The sequence below is a fragment of the Ciconia boyciana genome, chromosome 7 (assembly GCF_034638445.1).
Source record: "Ciconia boyciana chromosome 7, ASM3463844v1, whole genome shotgun sequence".
Lineage (NCBI taxonomy): Eukaryota > Metazoa > Chordata > Aves > Ciconiiformes > Ciconiidae > Ciconia > Ciconia boyciana.
In genome coordinates, this window is record NC_132940.1 from 33345654 (window position 1) to 33369677 (window position 24024).

General features: G+C 39.6%; 1 protein-coding gene across 1 annotated transcript in view; it reads left to right on the forward strand.

Moving 5' to 3' along the window:
* RGL1 (ral guanine nucleotide dissociation stimulator like 1) overlaps window positions 1-24024 on the forward strand; it is an 84558-nt gene that overhangs the window by 27275 nt on the left and 33259 nt on the right. The window contains exons 3-4 of the mRNA XM_072868121.1: window positions 3251-3459; window positions 14321-14398. Coding sequence (XP_072724222.1) covers window positions 3251-3459; window positions 14321-14398 — 287 coding nt within the window. The remainder of the gene's footprint in view (window positions 1-3250; window positions 3460-14320; window positions 14399-24024) is intronic.

Genomic DNA, 24024 nt, shown 5'->3' on the forward strand with positions numbered 1-24024 from the left:
TAAACTCAATATGAAATGGTGCCATTTTGCAGTTGAGATGTGGCTGCAAGTTTCCTAGGACCTCTGCTTACCTACTGTGTCTACACTCTTTACAGTTCATTGGCAGGTCCTTGTGTCTTGATCCTACAAAATGCTCCTGGCTCTTCCAGGGCATCCTACAGACAGAGGCACTTTTCTGCCAAAAAAATGTGCCTGGGCCCACTTCTTGTTAGAAAGTCCAGAACATTGTGGGGTACTGCTATTATTCTTATTTTTTCTTTCCCTGTCTAGTCTGTTTTTTTTAATACAGACAGCAGGTTATATTTTAATGTTGGACCTCGTTAAGCTGGAAAATGAGATGTCCTTGTGCAAGAGTAGCAGAGCTTTAGAATAATATTGAAGACATCTATATTGTACAGAAATAGTGTGGCCAGCAGGACTAGGGAAGTGATCGTCCCCCTATACTCAGTACTGGTGAGGCTGCGCCTTGAATACTGTGTTCAGTTTTGGGTCCCTCACTACAGGAAGGACATTGAGGTGCTTGAGCATGCCCAAAGAAGGGCAATGAAGCTGGTGAAGGGTCTAGAGCACAAGTCTTGTGAGGAGCGGCTGAGGGAACTGATGTTGTTTAGTCTGGAGAAAAGGAGGGTCAGGGGAGACCTTATTGTTCTCTACAACTACCTGAAAGGAGGGTGTAGCGAGGGGGGTGTCAGTCTCTTCTCCCACGTAACAAGCCATAGGATGAGAGGAAACAGCCTCAAGTTGTGCCAGGAGAGGTTTAGACTGGCTATTAGGAAAAATTTATTCACCGAAAGGGTTGTCAAGCATTGGAACATGCTGCCCAGGGAAGTGGTCGAGTCATCATCCCTGGAGGTATTTGAAAGGCATGTAGATGTGGTGCTTAAGGACATGGATTAGTGGTGGACTTGGCAGTGTTAGGTTTACAGTTGGACTCGATGATCTTAAAGGTCTTTTCCAACCTAAACGATTCTGTGATTGTTTAAAACAAAAAGGGGTATTTATTATAAATAATTCAAAAGCAATGGAAGGTAGTGATATAAATATGAAGTGGGTGGGTTATCCATTCCTAATTATGTTATGACTAGATTAATTTTTTTTCTTTTTGTTTTGTCAGTATACCAAGCCAGAGTTGGTAGTGACTGTAAGCCATTAACATGCTGCCTTCATGTCCTCAGTCTAGTGCAAAGGTGTCGTGTTAACATTGGAATATTGTTAGCCTTGTTGTTTCTAGCTCATACCTTAGTATGCAGTTTCTGGAGCAAAGTATGCAGTAGTATGCAGTTTCTGGAGTCTCATGGCCAGTTTCTGTCTGTGTGTCTGAACTTCATATTCAGTCCTGGTCATGTTTTGTCAGGATGAATTTGAGATGCGTTGTCAAGGAACCATGGAGAAACCCAAAATATGGATTGTATTGTTACTTAGGGGAGCATCTCAACCTGTACAAATACTGACTCAATATTCAAAACCCAGAAGAGCTGTTAAATTACAAAATATTACTGTAAGGCTGGGAAATCTGACCTAATGATATACTGTTACTATCTGGTATCATGATACAGCAGAAGCTGTTGCCCAGGAGGGGAAGGTTGTGATTTGGAAGAGAACCATCACAGCAGTCCCAGTTGAAAGTTTGCTGTGAGTGCTTATGTAAGGAGCAAATCTGCAGCGGAATAATGCTGCAATGAAAATGGGTTGAACTCCTTAGTTTTTATCCTGAGATTGCAGGAGAATTGATGATGCAAAGACTAAGCTAGACTGTTGTGTGTTCATGCCCAGTACAAGTTTATTTCCTGTAGTATTTTTCTACTGGTATATATAATCTAACCTAAAAAGATTTAGGATTTTTTTTTTCACAGTCTTGAAATATTTCATGATGGCCTGATTTTGCCTTTGCATAATGCCATTAATCCTAGCTAGGTATAAGGCTTGCCTTAAAATACTTTCTAAACTCAGTAAATGTGAATAAAAGTAACTCTATACTTCAGAAAGACGTTTCATTCATTCAGATGACCTTCCAATAGTTTATTTACATAAATCATAGTGATGTCTGGGGATTTTTGACAGGGTTTTTCTTTTCAGTCATGGTTGCAGACACTTGAACGTGCTCAAACCATTTCTTTCTCTTAAGGAAAATTACTTTTGTTACTGGAGTTTTATTAGTGCTGGTGATATGTGATTATAGTGATTAAATAGTGATGATGCATGTCATATAACTGCGATCAAGCTAAAAGAGCAGGTGTGTCACAGCACATTTTCCTCAAGCTGAGGATGCAGTATGTCAATCGGTTTGGTCCCTGTTAAGCAGCAGCAACAGAAGAGGAACTGTATGCTTCCCCATGCTGCCTCTGTAGAGTTCAGCCTGCCTTATGTTAGTGGTCTGAACATTCCTTCCCAGAGATAGACAACCCAAAAGGTAGAAGAAATTTTCTGTTAGATTGCTCTTGTTGATGTTTTTTAATAATCCAATTTTTAAAGCTTTTCATCACACATATTTAACAAATAAGTATTTAAACTGGTCACAAAAATAATTTTCTGAACTGTCCTCTAAGTAGTGGCAGAATTTAAGGGAATGTTTCTAGTTATTTCAGACTTAAAGCAGGCTGTAAGCATTGAAACCAAATGCTGTTTAAAAAACACATGCCCCCAACACCAAACCCTAGATTTGTTGACAAGTATTGTGCCAAACGGAAACTGTAAGAGAAAACCGAAATGTTATAATGGCGTGTTTGCAGGATGACTTTGATACCCTCTTTGCAAAAGTATCATGAAATGTTTCGTATCCAAATGTGTTCATGACCTTAGGTTATGTGTGGCAACCCAAAGTTGGTATTTTCAGCAAAGGAATCACAAGTGCTGATGCTAAAGTTGTGGACAGTTTTCATGTTTATTTAGAAGTGAGACACTGAATTACCCCTGTTGTTCCCTCCAGTAATATCATTCTTTGTGGGATAATGGATTTTCTTTTAGATAATAATATATGATGGGATCATAAGATAACTTGATAGCAGTCAGACTATAAAATATTTTGTGGAGCATGTCAGAGAAATATCTTAAAGATAAACTTACTAAAAATCTCCGTTATTTGATACAACATTTGTGTTTGGAGAGCCAAAATTGACAAAATCATTTAGTAACTAAAGATGGACTATTCCTGTGAAAAGATGGAGTTCAATCTGTGTTTCATTGTGAAAGCTGTGTCAGGGATCTGGCTTCTATCTGATTTTTGTGCTTTGTTTTTCTTTCAACTTTGTAGGTTGAAGGGGACCAGTTACCTCCAGAACATACTGTCAGCCAGTATGAAACATGCAAAATCAGGACAATAAAAGCTGGAACTCTGGAGAAACTTGTGGAGAACCTTCTGACAGCTTTTGGGGATAATGATTTTACCTACATCAGTATCTTTCTCTCAACATACAGGGCCTTTGCCTCTACTAAGGAAGTACTGGAACTTCTCCTTGACAGGTAAAAGCCAGTATATAATGGAAACTGAGCCATCATTTACATGATAAGGGGATGTTGTCAGGAATTTCTTCTATTAGTTTTAGTGGACATGGACTTAACCCAATGGACAGATGTCAAGAATACTGCAAAACTCAGAATTTCAGCATAAATATAAAATGTGTAAATGCATGCTGCCCACATCCCAAGTCTCATTAAAGCATAGTCACCAGGTAGGGAAAGTGTGCCGTGTCTGACTGCTAAGGAATCAAACTGGGACCAACACAAGAAAATTAATATAGCTTTCCTCCCGCCAAAGAACCAGAATGCATGGGCTGCAAAGTCATACCTAGAATAGATTCCTACGTTTTGCTGGATACTGATATTTTCAGCCCTAACTCTCCTGTTTGGGGGCTGCTGATTTGAAACGAGGATTGTACAAACTTCTATTACTTCACATGAGCATGCAGTCATAAATTTTTGCAGACAGCACAAGAACCACTTAATGTTATAAGAATAGCTTTTGTGGTAAGACTGTTAAATCACTTCTGCTATATCTGTATAAATGCTAGAACACGCAACATTAGTTTTCTCACCCTAAATTCTAGTGGAGACATGACTGGGTCACAGGTGATCTTATTTTAGGAGTATCGTATTTATTGCATTTTCAAAATCAAGTGATGTACAGAAACAGTTATTCTGGCATGTAGTAACTGGAACAGAGGAGTAGTATAAGAACTCCTAGGTTTTAATTTTGGCTCTCCCACTAGGTAGATGAGGAACAAGGCATGGATAAGTTATCTGTGCTTTTCTTTTGTGTCTGAAAAGGAGTATAATACTACTTGCTATGTAGGAATGTTATGTGGCTCAATTAATAATGATGTTGAAATGCCTAGCTGCCAGGCCTGCTGTGATTGTAATAATAGCTGTGGTTGCTCAAGTGCAGTAGCTTCATAGCCACATAAGAAGTCAGATGAGGAAACAGCAGCCATCCTGGGGAGCAGACTGTACAGTTAGATTTACTACTGTGAGCTTTACCTCTCAGTCCATACCAATTCTGACATAGAACATGAGGAGCAATAAAAATTGTCAGTGCATATATACAAGAATATAAAAATGTTGAGGAATTCCTTCTTTTGAATAAGTAATTCTTTCTATACCCTCAGTTTTGGATTCTGTGTTTTGGACATACATATCTTTGAAGAATAATATATGAAAGGACACCAAGTTTGTGTGGATTCTAGTAAATTTAAAGAGGAGTTGACTTGCCAAGTGACAGTGTGTCATGAGAATCTCTTGCTTCCTAAGCATGTAAATTGCCAAAGAGCCACAAATTTATAGGAGAAACCAATAGTTGTATGCATATACATTGTCACTTTCAGCCAGTAATGTTTCATGTATGATTTATTTTACTTACTTTCATAAAGATACATTTTTAACAGAAAAAGTTGGAATAAATTAAATAGTAGCCTTTGCAAGGATGCTTTGCCCAAAATGGCTATTTTAAATATAATTCCCCTAACAGTGCAGTTTTTGTTGCTCTGTGTTGGTGGGTTGCCAGACTGCTCTTTCGGGGTTCTTATATATTAATTGACATGTATCTGGGGAAATTTTCTTTCTGTTTTCTGATTTCTGATTCTGATTTCTTTCATCAATGAGAACTTGTGAGTAGCTCAAATAATGTGAATCAGTCAGTCAAAGGTGGCTCTAAACCCGATGATACTCACCTCGCTTTTCAATTAAAGGCTCTTACGCTCTCTTAAGACAACATATTTTGCCTTAAAGTACACTCATATGTCCTGTTTAAATGCCCAGAAAGCATCATGTGCATTCCCCACCCTGTTCAACATAGTTGTGATTTTTAGCAGTTCCCATTTTTATTTCTCTCTTACTGAGGTACTTCAGTAATGCAAATAAATGTCCCACCTGAGACTATGACCTCATTTTACAAATCACTGTACAAGCATGCCTAGAATTGTTTGCAACAGGCCCCACCCTGAAGACCCTCTACGGTCAACAGATGATAAAAAAGAACAGTGAGAGGAATAGAGTATGATGCAGATACTTAGGAGGAGCATACTGAGGCAAAGAGAGAGTAAGGGTTTAACTCACAGTGACATATCTGGTTGTTTTTTTGCTGTCCTCAGGAGACAGAAGACTTATGCAAAGAGCAATTCATGTATTGCACTTTTTAAATTTGAATAATTAGAAAAGATCCCATGTATCTGACAAGCAAGTTTAGAATCTACTATCAAATCTGTTAAGCTGGGTGATCGCCAAAGTGATGTTTTTGGAGAAAAGTTCTTGGTGCTGGGAGGCTGCCTTGGGTCCTTGGTGGTGGGCTGGCTCTTTGGTTGGTGCAAAGCTCCTGAGCAGGACTAGGAAAGGAGTCTTGTAGCTATTGGGCTGTTTTGTCCTCCTGTGTGCTTCTGCACAGAGGACTTTGTGTGTATAACCCTTGTATGGGACAGGTGATTATTTTCTGTGCAAGTGTCTGGATCTTTTCCTCTTGGTAACCTCACCCAGCTGGATTCAATGGGTGCTCCAGGTGGTTCTGCCCAAGAAGGCAAGCTGTGGGTGCTGCTGGAGGTCTGGATGAACTGAGGCATGGGCAGGCACATTCAGCTGCAGTGTCCCTGCTTGTGCTTTTCCCCCTTTGCACTTAATAGGGGTATTGCTCTCCAGAATTGTCAATTCAGCCCTTCAATGACTACTGAAATAATTAAGTGTCTCTGTAATCGAGGATTGAAGCATTTTAAAGTTGGGGTTGAGGCCAAAGGGATAATCCATTGAAACAGCAGTCCATCCTACAGTCAATTAGCCTTGTTACGGTTCTGATTGTTTTGTGATGTTTCATCACTAGCCATTAAAATGTTCAAACTCTGTTAGGCTGCACTGTTATAAGGATGATGAAAAAGTCTTTTCGGAATCTTGCTTTTGCACTGAAGTTTGTAGAGTCCTCTAGATAAACGGTTCTGTTTTCTTTCCATACTTTCCCCTAGCGAAAAGGATCATAGCAACCTAAAAATAGAAATGTACAAAACTAGTGAAACATTGAAGTTATAAATCAGATACTCAAAGATCGGAAATTTGAGAGGGGGAAGAACTCAAGATCTTTATGAAGTTCACCATCATGGGCTTTAGTTTCTATTTCCGTATTGTTTTCTTTAATGTAGGTATTAATGACAGGATTTTAAAAACAGCCTGAAGAAAGTAATTACTCGTTCTCTGAGAATCATTGGTCATGAGACACCTAAACTCTTTGGGCTCCCGTGAAAATGCCAGCTCCATGCAGTAAAGACTTCTGTAAATTGTACAGCTGGTGCAATTTAGCTCAGTTAACTCTGCAATTAAGTTCTTAATATTTTCATATCTGGGAATTACCTCTGTAATATTACAAGTGGATTGCAGCACAAAAGAAGTGGCAAGTCTGACTTACAAGTCTTTCTTACCTTTTCTCAGGAGTGTATCAGAGGAAAGAAAACCAGCCTTGATTGGAAAAGAAATTGAGCAGACAGGACTAACTCAGCTTTGAAATGTGTACATAGCCAGTTTATAACGAATTTCATTTGAGCATTCACACAGGAATGACCAGGAAAATAGGTGTCCTCTTCTAAAGATGATATGCTTGTTATTCACTGCATCGTTGGCTGCTGATTGAGGGGAAGGATCTTGGGCCAGACTTGTGCACTGCTGTGTCCCTGTGGTCCTAAAGAGATTGAGTTCCTGCCCTGTTGGGTTTTGGTAATGTGCTGGCATGGTAGAAGCCCTGCTTTAAGGAGGGACATCCTCTTGTGGTTGGCTTTGAGGGTAGGATGGGAGAATAAGGGAAGTTTGGATACTGCAGTTTTGCTTCAAACAAATAGCCTAAATTATATTTATAGCATTATCTCAGATAAGTAAGTTTGGGTAGTCCGGTTGTTTAGAGCAGCAGCAAGTCAGGAGCATACATGACTCTAAGGAAGTCAGCCCTGCCTTCCTCCTCTGATGCTGCTTTAAAGAAGCAAAAATGTCAGAAGAGGGCAAGAAAGCACAGGGGAAAAGTCTCCATAGAACAGAACTTTCTTTTCAGAGCCCGATTCTGATCTTACTGGCTTGTGTACCTCTCAGAGCAAGTTATAACATCTCCTTCAGAGGAAGGGCACATAGGCTGCCTGACCTTGTCAACAATATCCCCAGCCTTTTATAATAAATGATAGAATCCACCAGAAATCCTAGGAGGTCACCACTTCCTTCCCCTCTCACAAATCTTAGGAGTGTAGTGTTTAAGAATCCATGGATGTTTCTCTTGGCTTTTTGAATATTGTGGATAATCTAGAATTTTATGGCTTGGGACAAAATATAGATGAAACTTAAGCAATACAAGTTAGAATGATTTACATGCAGCTGTGGAATATGGACTTGTGAAGAAAAGCAGACATTATAAGGAAAAATAAAAAAAGAAATTGATAGTAATTTAATTTAACCAGCTTAGTTTTTATGTCCACATTAGTGTAGAATAAGTAGCAAAGAGTCTGCATTTTTGCAACTTTCTTGTTAGTGGTACTTGTTAATAACAACAGTACAGAGACTAAAGTGGGTGTCAGTGCATAATCTGTGTTTTATAAGTACTTGTATTTTGTTTTCCAGTGAAGTAAAAAAGTAATGAAAACAGCAATCTTTTAAAAAAACAAGTAAGACTTTGGCATTAATTGTCAATTTTAGTTTCATGTGAAGAGCTTGAGCCCTGTTTCTTATTCTTGGTGATAAAGCAGGACTGTAGAGTAAGGGAACAACAGTGAATGGTAATGCTGAGCTCTTGTTGTTTGGTCCAAGGGAGAAGAGTGGTGTGGCCAGATCAAAAAAGGCCCTTCCAACTTTTTACAGGTGAGCAGCTCCTTGACATAGAGCAGGAGGGAACAGCATCTGCATCTCCGTGTTGTAGGACATATTTTTTGTAGGAACATACACATTGACAAACTTCCTCCAAAAAGTATATGTGGAAGCTGGATCACCCTCAAGTCCAGTGCATTCAGTTTATGTTGGATTTGCCGTGGATACAACCCTCACTGTGATTGCTGCAGAATTGTCTGATGTATGCATTAGACATACACAAATCTAGATTAGACAGAGAGAGTCCTGGAACTCTTGGAAAAGTGTCCTGGGAAATCTGGATATATTGTATCCTAAGTGTGTGGGGATACCTATTGGTCATTTGATGTTGTCTGCAGAGTATCCTGTCCAAGCAGTGCAAGCATTAACTGAATTCGAGGCATGAAACGTTTATCCTGTCCGAAAAAGGCAAGATGCTCTTCCCTGAGTGACCGAGACAAATAAAAAAGCAGATGCTGTACTTAAGAGGAACTGAAGTCTTAGGGCAGAAAAAAATGAACTTTCAAAAGGTTTGAATAATTCAGAATAATGTGTGCTTTTGTTAAATCAGTCCGTGCTGCAGTGAGGTTTTGTGAAATCTTCTGGGCAAAACCTTTTTCCTGGCTTGGGCCTTAGTCTGTTAAAATAAGCTGTGATCTGCCCTGTGAGCGTGTGAGGCTCTGCAGCCATCGGTAGCTCCTAGGAGGCCTTTCTGGGCTGCACACTGTAATCTTCATTTCCTGCATGGCTGTGGAGGAGTTGGTAGTTTTCTCTCTCCCAGTGTGGGAGAGAGATGGACTAAAGGGACACGCATCTTGCTTAGACTGCCTTTACTCCTCTTCACATGATGTCGGAAAGTCCTCCCAAAGCCAAACACACATGGCTTCAGTTATGTCACAGCAGGAATCGCACTGTTGCACGGTGCTAGTCCTTTCGGTGTTTCTGACTCCCACAGCCCACTCTGGTATTGTCATCACAGAAATGCACAAACCAACGGGGTAGAGAGGAATGTTTCTAAAGGAAGTTTCTGCCCTACGATACATCCAGTGCAGTGAGTGGAGTCACAGAAAGTATTGAACAAGGCATATGAAAAGGTTTAAATTGTTAATGTACAATTTAGACTATTTTAAGACTGATGCAGTTCCCCATGTTTCAGTCAGAAGATACTTATTGGATTTTCAGTGCTATGCTACTTATTGTAATGGATTTTAAATTGGGCCCTTTGATAACTTCTGTCTTTAGTAAAATCAGAGATGTGCTATTTGGTCTCTGAGTAAATTTTAACACTTCTTGGAGATTGCAAATAAATCTGGGTTGTTTGGGGGTTTTTTTGTTTGTTGTTTGTGTTTGGTTTTGTTTGTGGGTTTTGTGTGGTTTTTGTTGGTGTTTTTTTTTTTTTTTTTCCTCCAGGACTTCAAATTAAGCTTTTGCTTTTTATTAAATTTGAGACTGGAGCCCTATTCATTCTTTTGGCTGGATTCAGCCTATAAAGGTTTTCTTTTCACACAGAGTAGAAGTCAAACTAAACAAAATCTTGGGCATAAGCTGGTATGTTGAAAAGTGAGGGGGATGACTTGTATTTTCAGAGCTATTTAAGAGTAATTGGACATCCGCATCCCTTTAGTATTCATGGAAGTTTGGCATCTAAATGCAGCAGACAGCTTTGAAAACATGCCAAGTCTTTAACACTCTATGTTCTGATATTTTCTCTTTGTTTGGTAGAAGTGGGTAGGGAGATTTAAAAGAAAAAATCTTGTTGGGATTTTGATGTGAAAAATCTCGATGGAAGTTCCTGGAGAGAGGAAAAGGAGACCAGCTCCTCCTGCCCCTGGGTGTGGGGATACAGCATGATGCCTCCACAGAGATCCTTCGGTATCCCCAGTGTTGCTGAGTGCGCTGTGGAATTAAATACTCACAAGTGCGATGGAAGCCAAAGATGTTTAGCTGTCCAGATGAAAGCAGAACCGGGTCAAGTTCCTCTCTTATGTATTTTATTTTGTCCTGGTAATCGTGTTCCTTGCAACAGCGCTTAAAAGTGGGGCCACGCTGTGCTTGGCACAGTCACATATAAAGTAGCACCCGGTCCCTATTTCAAGGAGTTTACAGAGAAGGGAATGGATACTGTTTGATGGAAGAGCCAGAGCTGGATAATGACAGTAAATAACAAGTTAGTTTTACATTTTCAGTTCATTTCTTCTGCTGGAGGATGGCTCGATAGAGGGTAAATGGAGAAGAAAAGAAGGGCAGAGAGGGGACATAGAAGGAATGTGTCCCTCATAGCAGACTACACTTTTAGGACAGTAGCTTTATATAGCACTTGGCTCACTGTTGTTGCTGTAGCATCTATTCTTTCCTCTGTTGTTTTCCTGTACACCAGGTGGTTTGTCTACTCAACTGAAGAAGCAACTTCATTTCCATGATTCTATGTGTGTATAATTCAAAACACCTTACAATTCTTGCTGTTTATCTATGCTTCCAGTCACTTGTTTTGATGCTTATAAGCCTTATTTAGGGTTTTTTGGGGGGCTTTTGCAGAGAACCACCTTTCCTTATTATTTCTGAGTAATTCAAATAGTATTTTCCTTTGTCTTCTTCCCTTTCCTTCTTAATAGAGATGCAGGGTGCATTTTCTACTCTCTTTTCCAGTATTTTAATATTCAGTACTACCCATTACATTCTGGTCTCATTTGCTTAGTCAGTCCCTTTGAGTGGAGTCTATAACCTTCCAAACGCCAAGCAAGGCTGAAAAGTTCTGTGGGCTACAGGATCCTTTTGTTTCTCATGTCTCTTTTTGTATGCAAAGCATTCGTACAAGGCTGGGTAGTGAATGGCTCTTTGTCCAGGAGCTGGTGAGAACAGAGCAGTGGAAGTCTGCAGAAACGCTGTTCTTTACATCAGATGTATCATTAACTCCTTCTAACCTGTATTTAATGGCCTGTTCATGCAGAGCTCTTGTGTTGAGAGATAGGCAGAGGTTTACATCTGGCAATATAACAGAGTTATATACTTCTGCAGTTTTGTACAGAAAATTGCCTGCTTTTTATTACTGTGTTATGGATTTATATTATAAAAATCAGCATGTATCTCTCTAGTGGGATTTAAATGCAAATGTTCTGCAAATACATATTTTATATTTCATACAATACTAGGACAATGATATTGTGAGTAATCTCAATAATTTTTGCTCTAAGAATTAATGGCAATCTTTGAAAAATAAATATAAAAATTTAATTTTTATTCAAAAACTGAAGCTTTCTTTGCATATTTCTCCCAGCTCGGGGAAAAATGTCTTTTGTCTATTGGCTAAGATGTATTTTAGTCATCTTACCTAGCAGATGGCAGTGGAGAATGAAATCCTCTCCCTTTAGCAACAGGACAGGAGCAGCCATCATAGCGTGTAATGTCATTATAACAGCAGCATGTCTTGATTCTGTCCTGGTCAATCTCCACTGAGAAGGCATCAGCATAGTTCTCTAAATATCCCCACTACGCTCTTTTTATATCTTTTTGGTGAGATGATATGTTACCCAGTGTTATTTGGAAATGCAGGACAATCTACAGGTCTGCAAGAGCAAATATTGAAACCAATAGAGTCAAATTAAATAAAAATAGGTTAAAATTTACACTTCAGCTTAGTAAAGTGACGGAATTCACCGAGGTGTTTGGCAGTATTGTTCTTAAGGCTTCTCTGATTTATTCCATCCTTGCGTAAAGCAGTGGGAAGTACCTCAAATAGTTAATTGCATTCACTTTGAATTGCAAATGCTAGTAATGAGCATTTAGGGTATGACTGAGAGCTGAGAGAGGCCAGGTAGGATTAAGTGGTGAATTTGGGCATAGCTGAGAGTCAGAAAGAAGGTATCTATTCAATTTTACAGCTTCAGTAGTGCTGATCCCAATAAAAGGAGCACGGGCAGGGTGTGAAATTGCTTGGGAGAATATAGGAGAAAGCACAGAGGCCATTGATGCACCAAAAATTTCAGAAAAAGATTGACAGCTATTCTTGTACCAAGCAGTGGCTCCTCTGTGAAGGCTCCTGTTGTGATTCACTGTGACCACCGAGGGATCGAGGTGTTATTCTATTCAGCATGTTTAGAAGTGGATCTTACCCCATTGTCAGTTTAGCTAAACATATTTTTCTTTAGAGGTTTGGATTAGCTCTGTGAAATGACAACAGCATAATGGGTTATCCTGTATCTACCTCAATCTCTAAGGACCCTTTCCATTTTTAAGAAGTCCTTAAAACCTACTGTCATACTTCTGCTGTCTTATAGGACCAGCAGGATTGTTTCAGGATAACTAAGAAGAATTTGGACCCTTTAAAACATAAGTTTGCAAGTTTTTATGCATGTGTTATGCCTTTTTTTTTTTTTCTGGACAGATAAAATGCTGAGATTTCTGAAGTCTTCACCACTGATGTGGGAACTCAGGTTGAATGATAGACAGTGTATTGGTCAGATTAAGCTACTGGGGCCAAGAAGTCATGATTTTGTTCTCAGCTTTGTCACAGATATGTGGTAACAACTGGAGCAAATAATTGTTTGTTATGTCTACCTGTGGTGTAGTCAGAGATGCAAGATCTGGTTTTAAATGAGCTGTTTCAGATAATGCAAGTGGTCTTACCGCAGTACTCTCAAGGCTAAGTAAGCTCAAACTGACCTCCTTACGACTGTGGCTATGCTGCTCCTATTGGAGGGATTACTTGTTTGCCTTTATTAGTCTGGGTTTACTTTGCAGTGCACTGGAACGTATGCAAACCCTCGATCTCTCTCTGCTGCAGCTTCCCCATCCACAGAGGAATTGTCCAACATTAAGCACTTGTCATAAGATTGTTGAAACTTAAGTTCTTATTTTAAAGCATTGTGGAGTTCTGAGATTGTGAGCCATGGTAGGGCAGAATATCAATATGAGAGTGGTGAATGGTGGTGCTAAAACATGTTCTTTACAATCTAGCAGATCTGCTGGTGAGAGTGAGCTTGAATTCAGTTATAGACTAATTGACTTTCTGTACGGATCTGGGATTCTTACGTATGAAGCCTCAGACTGATACTTTAGAGGAGCATGAAACTACCACCTCTTATTGTTATCCTTTGAAACATTTTGTATTAATTTGTTACAGCTCTGACATGAACCTTCTGGACACAAACCAACAGCCCACGGTATTTTCTCTATCTAAGGTTACTAGGATGTTGTGGCACAAACACTTAAAGATGCACTTGTTCTCCTAACTATTCAGATTAATTGCAGGTGCCTGGCACAATTAGTCGAGCACAGAATGTGTAAAATCAGCTTGCCTTATTCCGGACTGTGAGTAATTGTCTGCCTTCATTGAAGCTGCCTGTAAGGAACCATGGAATTCTTTATGGAGCTGTATATCTGAAACAATAGGCACTCCCATTGAAAATGAAGTGCATAATCCTGCCTTCAAGGCACATGCGTTGCCTATGTAGGTAAGAGATTTTGCTCTGCACTGTTAGAGTTGTGCCTACGATTTCCTCTTTCCCAGTGGCATTTTCACAGTGCCACGGGCCATTCCTGCTCTTGACAACTGTGTCAGTAGTTTTGGCACAAGTGGGCACTTGCCACCTGGAAAACTTAGTGTAAAATCACACTTGGACTTATAAGGAATGACAAATACTAGAGAAACAGAAACTACATTGGAGAAAGAGGTTGTGTTACAGCCTCATTGCACACTGGAATATTGCTCTGGGAAAGGATGGAGTGAAAACGGGCAGAAAGGGTCTTGGAGCTGTGAGCAAAGAAACTGTTTTGGTTGATTCCTCCTGTGTGCAGGCTGCTTCATATAAATTAACAAATTAGTTTGGAAGATACTGGCTGTCTCTTTTGGAATTTTTTCCTTCTAAATAAAATAATCTTCAAGCTCCTTAATTTTGCCCAACTTTTAGATTCCATATTTGTAGTTTGAGCTAGAAACACTTTTTAGTTGTTTATGATAATTGTATTTGAATTATGCTATTTGGGATTTTGCTTTTATTCAGTAGAGGTTCCTCTAAACACTCATCTCATTTTTCAGGTATGGAAACCTGGAGACCTCGAGCTGTGAAGAAGTTGGAAGCCAGAATTCCTCCGAATCCAAAACAGTACTCAGGATGTAAGTGTGGTTTTGCACTGTACAGCGAGCCCTAGTCAGAATTCAGTATTGGAGGAGGATGTGGGCAGCATAGCTGTTGTTTCCTTTGAAAATTCACAACACTGTTTGCTTGCTCAAACAAGTTTGTGTAAAGGCCAAATATCAACTGTCTTGTAACATATCCAATAATATAACCCAGAGATCTTTCCGTTGGAGAAATTGTCGCAGAATTAAACATGAGATGAACACATCTAGGCCAACATTTTGTTGATTAAACAAACAAGGAGTGTTTGTTTCCTCTGCCTTATCTATAGCAGTAACTGGTTATTGCTTATGACTGATTTTATTGTGCATTACAACAGTGTCTGCACACCAAAGCTGAGGTTGTTTCAGGCACCGTGTGTATGCATGTATCTTTTCCATTAGTGCCCCTTTGATTTACAGCATTGCTTTTAGAGTGAAATTTAAATTCTGAAGTCATCCTAATTTGCGAGATAAATAGCAAAGCTGTTTTGAAATGCAGTTTAAATGGGGAAAAAAGTGGTTTGGTTATCCTCCTGGCATCAAATGAAACTGTGTTTTATCTTTAGACATTGGGTGTAAAATGTGCCTTACGTCATTGTACTTTGCATTTGTACTTTGACATCTGTATGATGTGTGGTTTGCATGCATCGTGACAGTAAAAAGTAGCTGCATCATTATATTTGATTACTGTATGTGGTCATGCTTGATTCTTGTCAGCATTACTGAAGATTGTTTTTCTATTAATTTATCTCAGCTTCCACTAGTTAAGAAAACCTTAGATTTTTTAATCAGCGCATTGATTTATCAAGGTGTAATTGAAGAAGCCACATTTAGTTTCTTTTTGTTTTGAGATGGAAGAAAAATTTTGAACTTTTCTGTCATGATATACACAGTCCAATCAAGACTGAGAAATACACTGCAGTTTTTTCATTCCTGGGATTCAGACTGTTGATTCAAATTACATTCTGTTCTACAATATTGGTCCTGCTCTTCCCACTGCTTACCTCCATGCTTTTCTGATGGTCTGTGTGTTGGGACATGGGGGTTTCAAGTCTGGCTTAAAATGGTTCAAATATCCCCAGTACAGAAATGTGCCATTAAGATACTGAACACCTTCCTGTCCTCCATTGTCTGAATGGAGTGGTTAGACAGTGGGGTCGCTTTGCCTTCTGTCATCCATGCGGAAACTGTTTCATTTAGCCACCAGAGATAAATTGGTACAAGCTTCTTGGCTGAGTGTTTCAATAGCTGTCTCTGAAAACACAAGGAATTATGCTTGCTTGACTGCAGAAGAAATGTAGACCTTAATTAATGTCTGTAAATGATACAGGATTCTCAAAGGCTTTAGTTAGAAACAAAATGTTATCACTTGTTAATTTTATTTTTTTTTTAGCACTTCGCAAGGACAGAAAGCTACAAGCTCTGATGATTTGGGCTTTTCCTCTTGCCCCATGAGACTTGACATGGGAGCTCAGTTCTCCTGGCTGATGTAACAGAGAGCTATCAATGGTTTTGTTTTTTTTCCCCTGTTTGCCATGAGAACTCACCAAAGAACAGCTGGTAGTTAAAACTTGGTCACAAGCACCAAGAAGGCAGTACTATGTAGTGGGTAGAGGCAATAATAGGCAACCACCAGATTCCCACACTCCCATTCAAAATGAGCTCTAGGGTGTCTTCCAGCTTTGGGCAGACCATTTGACCTCCCCCTATCTCAGTCAGTCCAGCCATAAAATAGGAGCTAAAGCAGTACCCTTCCTGCAAAATAGATTAAGGATTTATATTGGGGATGAGGAAGATAATTTCACCACTATGAATTATGTTGGGATTAATCCCCACCACCACCTTTTCATGGACCCAAAGGAGCTTGATTATGAGATGGAGAAAAAAGGGGTGACAGTAATCTTTATGTTAGTGTCGTTCAGGCTTTGGGCAAAATGCATCAATTTTTTGTTACACCTAGAGATGAGCATGCAAGTGAAATAGCATTTAGTAGGAGCATGTATTTTTTTTTAATGGAGTTTTCCTACTGACATACAAATAGTTTATCATATACCCCCTGCCTAATTGCATCCTGCTGCATCAATGCTGTCTTCCCTCTTGGCATGTAATCATCATGTAATGCCTTTGCACAGCCAGGGACTGACAAATGGATGGAGTCTGTGGTCCTGTTCCTGTGGTAGCACAACTTCTGATGAGTTTATCTGACATAATTTTCATGAATATAGTCGGCACAGCTGATTTTAATCCTTTGGCCCTTGTAAGATACCTTTTATGTCTGAATTTGATACCTGTTACCCAGCTACTTATTTGTAGAAAGCTCAACAATGAAGTTGTCAACGAAGTAATTTGTCAGGTATACGTGTTTTAACAGATCCTGTGCAAATGTGAATTCACTTTCCTGCCTTAAAAATTTCTATTGCTCTCAGTTGCTCTGGCTACTTGTCTCTTAGATATGATTAATGGTATCTGGAAAAGAGGTTGGCTTTGTAGTCCTGTTGTGAAACACGTAGTTCTAGTAGTTCAGGTTTTCTCTTGTCTGGGATAATTCCAATATAATTGCATTTACCCTCTTTTCTCACAGAACAGAAACATGATATAATTGTGATCTCAGTTTTACATGACTTGGAGAAATAAGAGGAAGAAGCAGTAGAGCCATGTTATTTCTTGCCATTAACTCTGTGTTTCTCAGAGGAAAAATATCTTGTGGGGAAGCCCGTGGTCTGTGGCCAGAGATCTGCATTCATAAGACTCCTGTTGTGACAGTTCAAATGCTTTAAAAATCCATTTGGGGCATTAGAAATGGGGATGCAATTTAAAGCATTTCCACTGGTTTGACACAAAAAAAGCTACAGAAGTTAAAAACAACTGCGGGAGAAGAATTTATGGCTCTTCACATGTCTCATGGAGCTTTAAAGAAGAGAGGGGTTTTTGCAAAATCTTAGGTACGTATGGGAGGAATATTATGTTGTATGTGGTGTACTGTAAGCCCACAGGTTACTAATTTCTACGTTGAAATTCTCTGTGCTTTTTGTACTTGTAGTATAGAGTTGTGACATGATTTGAGAAGGAAATTGCCTTATGTACGTAAATATTTTTTTATTATTATTATTTTAGCATTCCACCCAGTGTTCATGTAGCTCAGGACCTGCAAGTCCTACACTAGGGCTTGAGCGCACTTGTGGCACAGCCTCGTTTGAGAGACTTGTGGGAGCTATAAACCTACCCTTGTTTTTTCCAAATTCTGGGTCTGAGCCAGCAGTTACTTCTCACAGTTGTTGCAGTGACATATAGTTGTTACTGACCCAAGATCACTTCAGCCATGTTCGGAAACATGCCTTCTAAGGATCCGTTCTGCCAAGGGGATTTTCTCCTGTTCGCTTAAGCATCATTCCTATCATTTCTGGGCTGCTGGAGTGATCAAAAAAAAAATCATCTTTCAACATGGATCTGACTTAATTACATCTAATACAAAATATCTTTTGGGCTTTTTATTATTATTGCCCTTTTCTTTTAAACTTCATTCAGTAATACACAGTTTAAACAAAGGTACTTTGATTTTGTAACTTTAAAAATACACAGACAGTTTGGACCTCAGAGTTATGAGTAAGCTCTGAACACCATCAAAAGTTTTGTGAGCTTAAAAAAACCTGCCACGCATGACTCTAAGCTTTTTTCTTTTTCTTTTTTTTTAGTACCAGGACCCACCTTAGCTTTTCATGTTCAGTAGCTTCCTTTCCACAGTTCTCGCTACTTTCAGTCAGTCAAAGTTCATGATCACAAGTAACATAAGAATAAAGTCCAGAAAAGGCCAGATATTCCAGTCAAATCTCTGAGTTAGATGGACTTCAGCCTGTGTTTCCAGAAATATGATGCCATGTCTCTCAATTGTCTGATAAGAGAATTGTAAGGAGTAACTTACTTGACCCTCTGTCTCCTGCTATAAACAATTCTTTTTGCTCTTCCTTGCATCATATAAACAAGATTGCCTGGTGCTGTTTCTTAGTTCTGCATGTTTTTGTGTTGAGGTGTGACAGAGTTGCCTCCTCATCTTAGGTAGTCGTTGTCTTCGGAGTTTTCTGTGTTCACTACATGTTTTTTAGCTTAGGACTTCTGTTGACTTTCAAAAAGAAAAGAGTAGATATAACACACCAAGACATGTCCATTCAGAATAAAACCATACATATGCTAAACATAAAAATTATCAGTATGATGAGTAGCATTAAGAAGTAAAGATCCATATGATAGTATACCTTACATGGTCTGTAGAGAATTTGTACTATAATTCAATTATGTTTTTGTTTTTTAAGTGAGGTTATATAGTTCAAATGTGTCATTTGGTACATGTCACCTGACAAAAAGCAACCGAGGAAAGAAAGTAGAGCAAAAAGAAATAAAGTACTTTTTCTTGTGTCTGATGTGAAGACTCTACGCACCTTCCCAGCCATGAGTCATGGGAAACTTCAATGATATAGTCACGTCCAAGAGATCTCGAGCACCTTTACGTATTCTTGGAAGGGGATCAGCAAGCCAAAGAACTAATGCTGTTTGAGGACTTCAGTTCTACTGAAATGGTTGTGTGTATTGCCTACAAGATAGTTGGGAACAATGCTTTTGGTGATATGAGCTGATCGCTGTGATCTCTATTCAGAGCAGGAGAGTTCCTCAGTTAATTTTTAACTCACTGTTAAAAGACTGTTTTCTATGCAGAATGATCTGTGAAATAACTTGTGCCCTACTTCCCTCCCCCTACTGAAAGATGGTGTTAATTTTGATCTCTGGGCAATCCACTGCTGGCAGACAACTATACCCAAACCACAGACTTAGGAATTTAAAGAGGTGATGTATTAAAGGAGCAGAACACTTCTTTCCCAGAATATAAGCATTAAAGACATGGCTGGAGCAGGCTGAGGACAGAGAAAGAACTATAAAGGCTTTGCAGTATAAAATATCATAGCTGCTTGCACCTTTTGGAAGTCAATAACTTCACTGGATACTGAGGTGCCTCTGAGTAATGTGGGGGTCTGAAGCAGTGCTGGGGCCATGTCACTGACGTGACTTGCTAGGCGTGTGAGACCTGGAGAGCTGATGCAGCACATCACACTTCATGGATAAAAGGTGCTGAGCTTGTTGCTATAAGTTTAAAAGATTTCTGTCAGTGAAGTTCCCAGAAGTGATTCATTCCTGTTCAGCACACAGAAAAATGTCCAGCCTGGTGGTGCAGGCTTGCCTGCAATGATTGACTTCAGGGAAAACTAGTTTAATGTTAACTAAATCTAGCTACTTGAAGACCTCACTCAAAGATATAGTAGTATGAACCTGAGATTACCTGTGGAAGAGGTTTTTCAAGAGGCAGACAATGTTGCCATATTGGTCCATGGACTTGGACCATGATTTTTTGTTTGTTTTCCAGAGGTCTAATATTGGTATGTTTTCTTTAAAGATACCCATTAGGCATGTTGGTAAATATAATGGAGAGAGGAAAAAGTGTGCCGTCTCCCTCTGTACGTAGAAATAACTCTTGCGTTTGTAGCTAGTAAGAGACTCCACAGCCAGGGCAAAGGTGATGAAAAGGAAATGCTGTGCCGTAAACAGTGACCCGTGTTCCGATCCCAACATTTACATCTCTCCTGATTAAACCGAAGAAAGTTTAAAAGCTTTTATAAATCCTAGTTTAGGTTATATTTCTCAAGGTTACTAAAGAGAAAGCAGTAGAATCGGAAAACTGGTTGCAGTATGCGGTTTCAATGGGGATTTTAATTGTCTTTTTTTTTCCTGGCTACATTATATGCTTATATCGCCAGTGCTGTAAAAAGGAGGATTCTTACTGTAGTTGGACCAGCTAAATGAGAAGCAGAAACAGTTTATGTAGTACAAAAGTAAGATAGCTTTAAGCCCTCAAACTCTCCTCTTCTGCAGTCCCAAGCCCCGCCACAGCTGAATCCTGAGGCTTCTAAATCCTAAATGAGCTTGAGTAACAGTAAAAGTCCTTTCAAGCCTGCTCTTGGAGTGTAAGGTTGTGGTTTCCTTCTGCTACTGGCTTCGGTTTGCTGATTTGGAGTAGACTGGTGGTGCTCTCCCTCAGATGAATGACAGGCCACAGAAATGAATCAAAATACTCGGGGCTTTTTTTGTTGTCTTGAATGTCAGCTCCTAGTTGCATCTGCTTTATTATCAAAATGTGGAATTTACTTGTTATTAAAACTTGGAATGTGGCGCTACTTGAATACTGCAGACAAAGCAACTTGAAGATAAACTGAAATCTCCTTGTTTCATTCCACAGCAATTGGGTAAAACAGTTCAAATAAAGAAAATTAAGGAACTATTCAGTTACCACATGGCATGTCTTGCATGTTTACCCCTCCTCTTCTGCATTAAAATAGCAAATACCAAAACTGCAGCATGTAATACTGCAGCATTTGGAGTTTCTCATAGTGATAAATAACCATTGTCCCATGGCTTCTTGTGCATTTAGACCTTCCTGACAGAAAACTTGTCTTTTGTTTCCTACCAAAGTTAACAGTCCTGCTGGAAAACAATGTGCACAGTTACAGTACTGCAGAAATAAAACTGGTCCTGAAGCATTGTACTCAGGGGAACAGACACCAAAGGAATGTGAGACAAATGGAAGAAAATTGGCTGGAAGTTTCTGATGCCTGGGAAATCCATGGTGGGAAGCAGTTAAGATGCATTTGGGAGAGCAACAATCAGCATTCATTCCAGTAAAGCCAATTAAGTTAAAACAACAGCAGAAACCAATGTGGTTACATGAGAAGGGGAGTCAAACACAGGGCAGTATAAGCAATGGAAGAGTGGGAGAGTTATGAAAACAACCAGAACCAAGCAAAAAAGAGTAATTAGAAGAGCGAAGAAAAATAATGATTGGCATCTCAATTAAAACAAAGAACAACTAGCAGAGCTATTCCCTTAGTGACTTTACATGCATCCCAGCAAAAGCCTCCCCATACACTATTCAACCAGTTCTTCCCAAATCAAAAGAAGAGCAGATCTTTTGCTGGAAGTCATCAGCATGTTATTTATAAATGGACTGGGTGTGAGAAGCTACCCTTACATCACCCTTTGCTTGTGGTTTACATACATTTTACCCCTAATTCAAAGCTGAGATTTAACTGCCCATGTTGTTATTTAATAAGCAAAACTGAGAAAATACAGCTGGCTTAATTTAGTCGGTGTGAGCAAGCCTGAAAGCTATTGCATGGACGGTGGAGGAGAGGGAATAGCCCTCTGTAAAGATTATTCCACTGATGGTCTTAAGTATGCATCTGGCAAATTACAGATAGTTTTGTGCATGTTCCTGTCTAATTTCATAAGAAATCAGTCATTTAATCGCTTTTTGCAACTGAAGTTCTCCTTATTCTCCTTAATTGTTGAGAATCCCTTCTATTCATTCTTTAGAAATAATTGTGGTGGGAAAGAAAACACTGCTTTTGCCTTTTGGGCAAGAAATGATCTCTTTAATTCCTATGCAGACCTCTTCAGGACCAGTGTTATAGCTGTTCCCAGTTGAGAAAAGACTACGCAGAATTTCCATGTAACTTATTGAATCACTTGTGGCTATGTGATATGAAGGCCTCATTTGCCACCTCCTCTGTGCCCTGCTAACTCAGTTTAACAGGGATATTAGACCTGGAGCTGCCACAGTCTCATCACGTTTTGTGGTAGCTCATGGGCAAATGGGAGTGGATGAGTAGTTCTGTGTTCCCATGAACGACAGAATCAGATACACTTCTTCCACCTAACAGTAGATGGATTTTGAAGACTGAAACCTTCAGAGATGGGCTTCAGGCAAAGCTGGTATGGAAATCAGACGACTTTCTAATAGGTGTGAAACTTGAAAGCATTGCTGAACAGAGCCCAGAGTCTGTGGTTGGCAGAACAGGAGTTAAACATTAAATTAAAATTAATTAAAAATAATTAAAGTTAAACATTAAATTAAAAATTTTTTTCTTTTAGGCAGGAAAGGAAAAATTTATAGCTCATAATCAACCCATGAAAAATGTAGTCTGTGATGTTTCTGTCCTGTCTGAGATCTTGGAAGGCTCCCGTTCCTATCTGGGCCTATTGAGTACAGGGAGTTTCTTCTCAAGGGCAGCAAATGTAAAGCTACTGCAAGATAAGGGCAATTCTCCAGCCCGTTTTCAGAAAGCTTCCCTCCCTGACACACCAATTAAACAGTCAGGCGATAGGAGGTCAGTAGGGCATAGTGTACCTTTTTTCTCTTTCCTATTTCCCCTCTTGACTGAAATGATTTTGCTGGCAAAAATCAGTGTCTGTAACAGCTGTGAACTCTTCACCCTGCTCTGGGAGATGGGGTCTGTCTTAAACTCTGTTTATTCTTCAGCTTATGAAAGTGGCTATCAACCAAGCCTCTGGAAACTGAGCTTAGTATAAAGAGTGTGTGAACAATATTAGTATAAGAACTTACCCTGTGGAGAGGCTCGCTCTTCCAAATCATTGCTGAACTGGTAAATGCCCATAAGAAAAGAATACCCAACCTAGTTTTCGGTGGTGTGTTTGTGATGTGGATGGGGAAAAGGGGCACAGAGCAGGAGGAAATACACAATTAGGGTATGGAGCAAGGCACAGTGTTCCCCTGCCTGTGGTGGAAAAGAAATTAAAATACTGTGGATATAGGACAGCGGTGTTTGTCACTGTAAGCACTGCTGTGATGCAGCGTTTTGGGTATGTGCGGGGCTAGAGAGGACAATCAAAAATGTGAGGAGAGGGGAGGGTGGAGCGAGAGTTTGGGAGCATCACTGTGGGCATCTGTCTGTTGTGGCATTTCTTGAGCCTTGGGATGTGGAGCTGGGCTGGCACTGTCGGCTTTGCCGTGGTGGTCGTGGAGCACTGGCTGTTGTAGGACACCTGTCCTGACTGAGGAAAAATGGTTCTGAAGCTCCAGATAAAAAGTTTGGCCGCCACTGGTCTAAATTGTGAAGGCCATACTTGTTGCACGTACAGTGGAAGCTTGTCTGAGCAGAGTTGTGAAAATTCGGTCCAAAAGAGTTTTCAAATGTGAAGAGAATCTTCCAAGCTGCACATTGTGTGTTTCATGTTTGCAATGAAACCTGAAATCCAGAACGTGTTTGCATGTTCATTTTTGTTTGTAAATACTTTTTGTAGCTCTAAAATTGTAATTCCAGAGTTCCTCCTATCAGCAAGCCTAACCAAACAGTATTACTGAAAGATTTCCAAATACTCTAATTAGAAATTCAAAGTTGCCACACTATCAGGGAAAGAAACAGAAGAAACAACAGACAAATGGATAGGACTTGTAAAATGATGTCTGTATGGGATTAAAAGTTAATTGAGTTTTGAGGAAAAACCAATATGGTTAAGATGAGACAAGGAGAGCGGGAGAAATTATCTTTCCTCTTTCTTAACTATTGGTTTATTTTGAATGCCACTGAGCAGCTGCGTTAACCAGATACTGCTGTAGTTTCCCTGTACTGGCAGAACAAATGTGCCAGTATTTGTACGCAGCTCTGATACAAGAGCTTTCTGGGTTGGCTTTTGGGTTTCTCCTTGACTACATGTGAAATTTATGTTCGTATTTGAACTCCTCTCATGATCTCATAAATTGAGGAAAGAGAGATCCTCCTGGC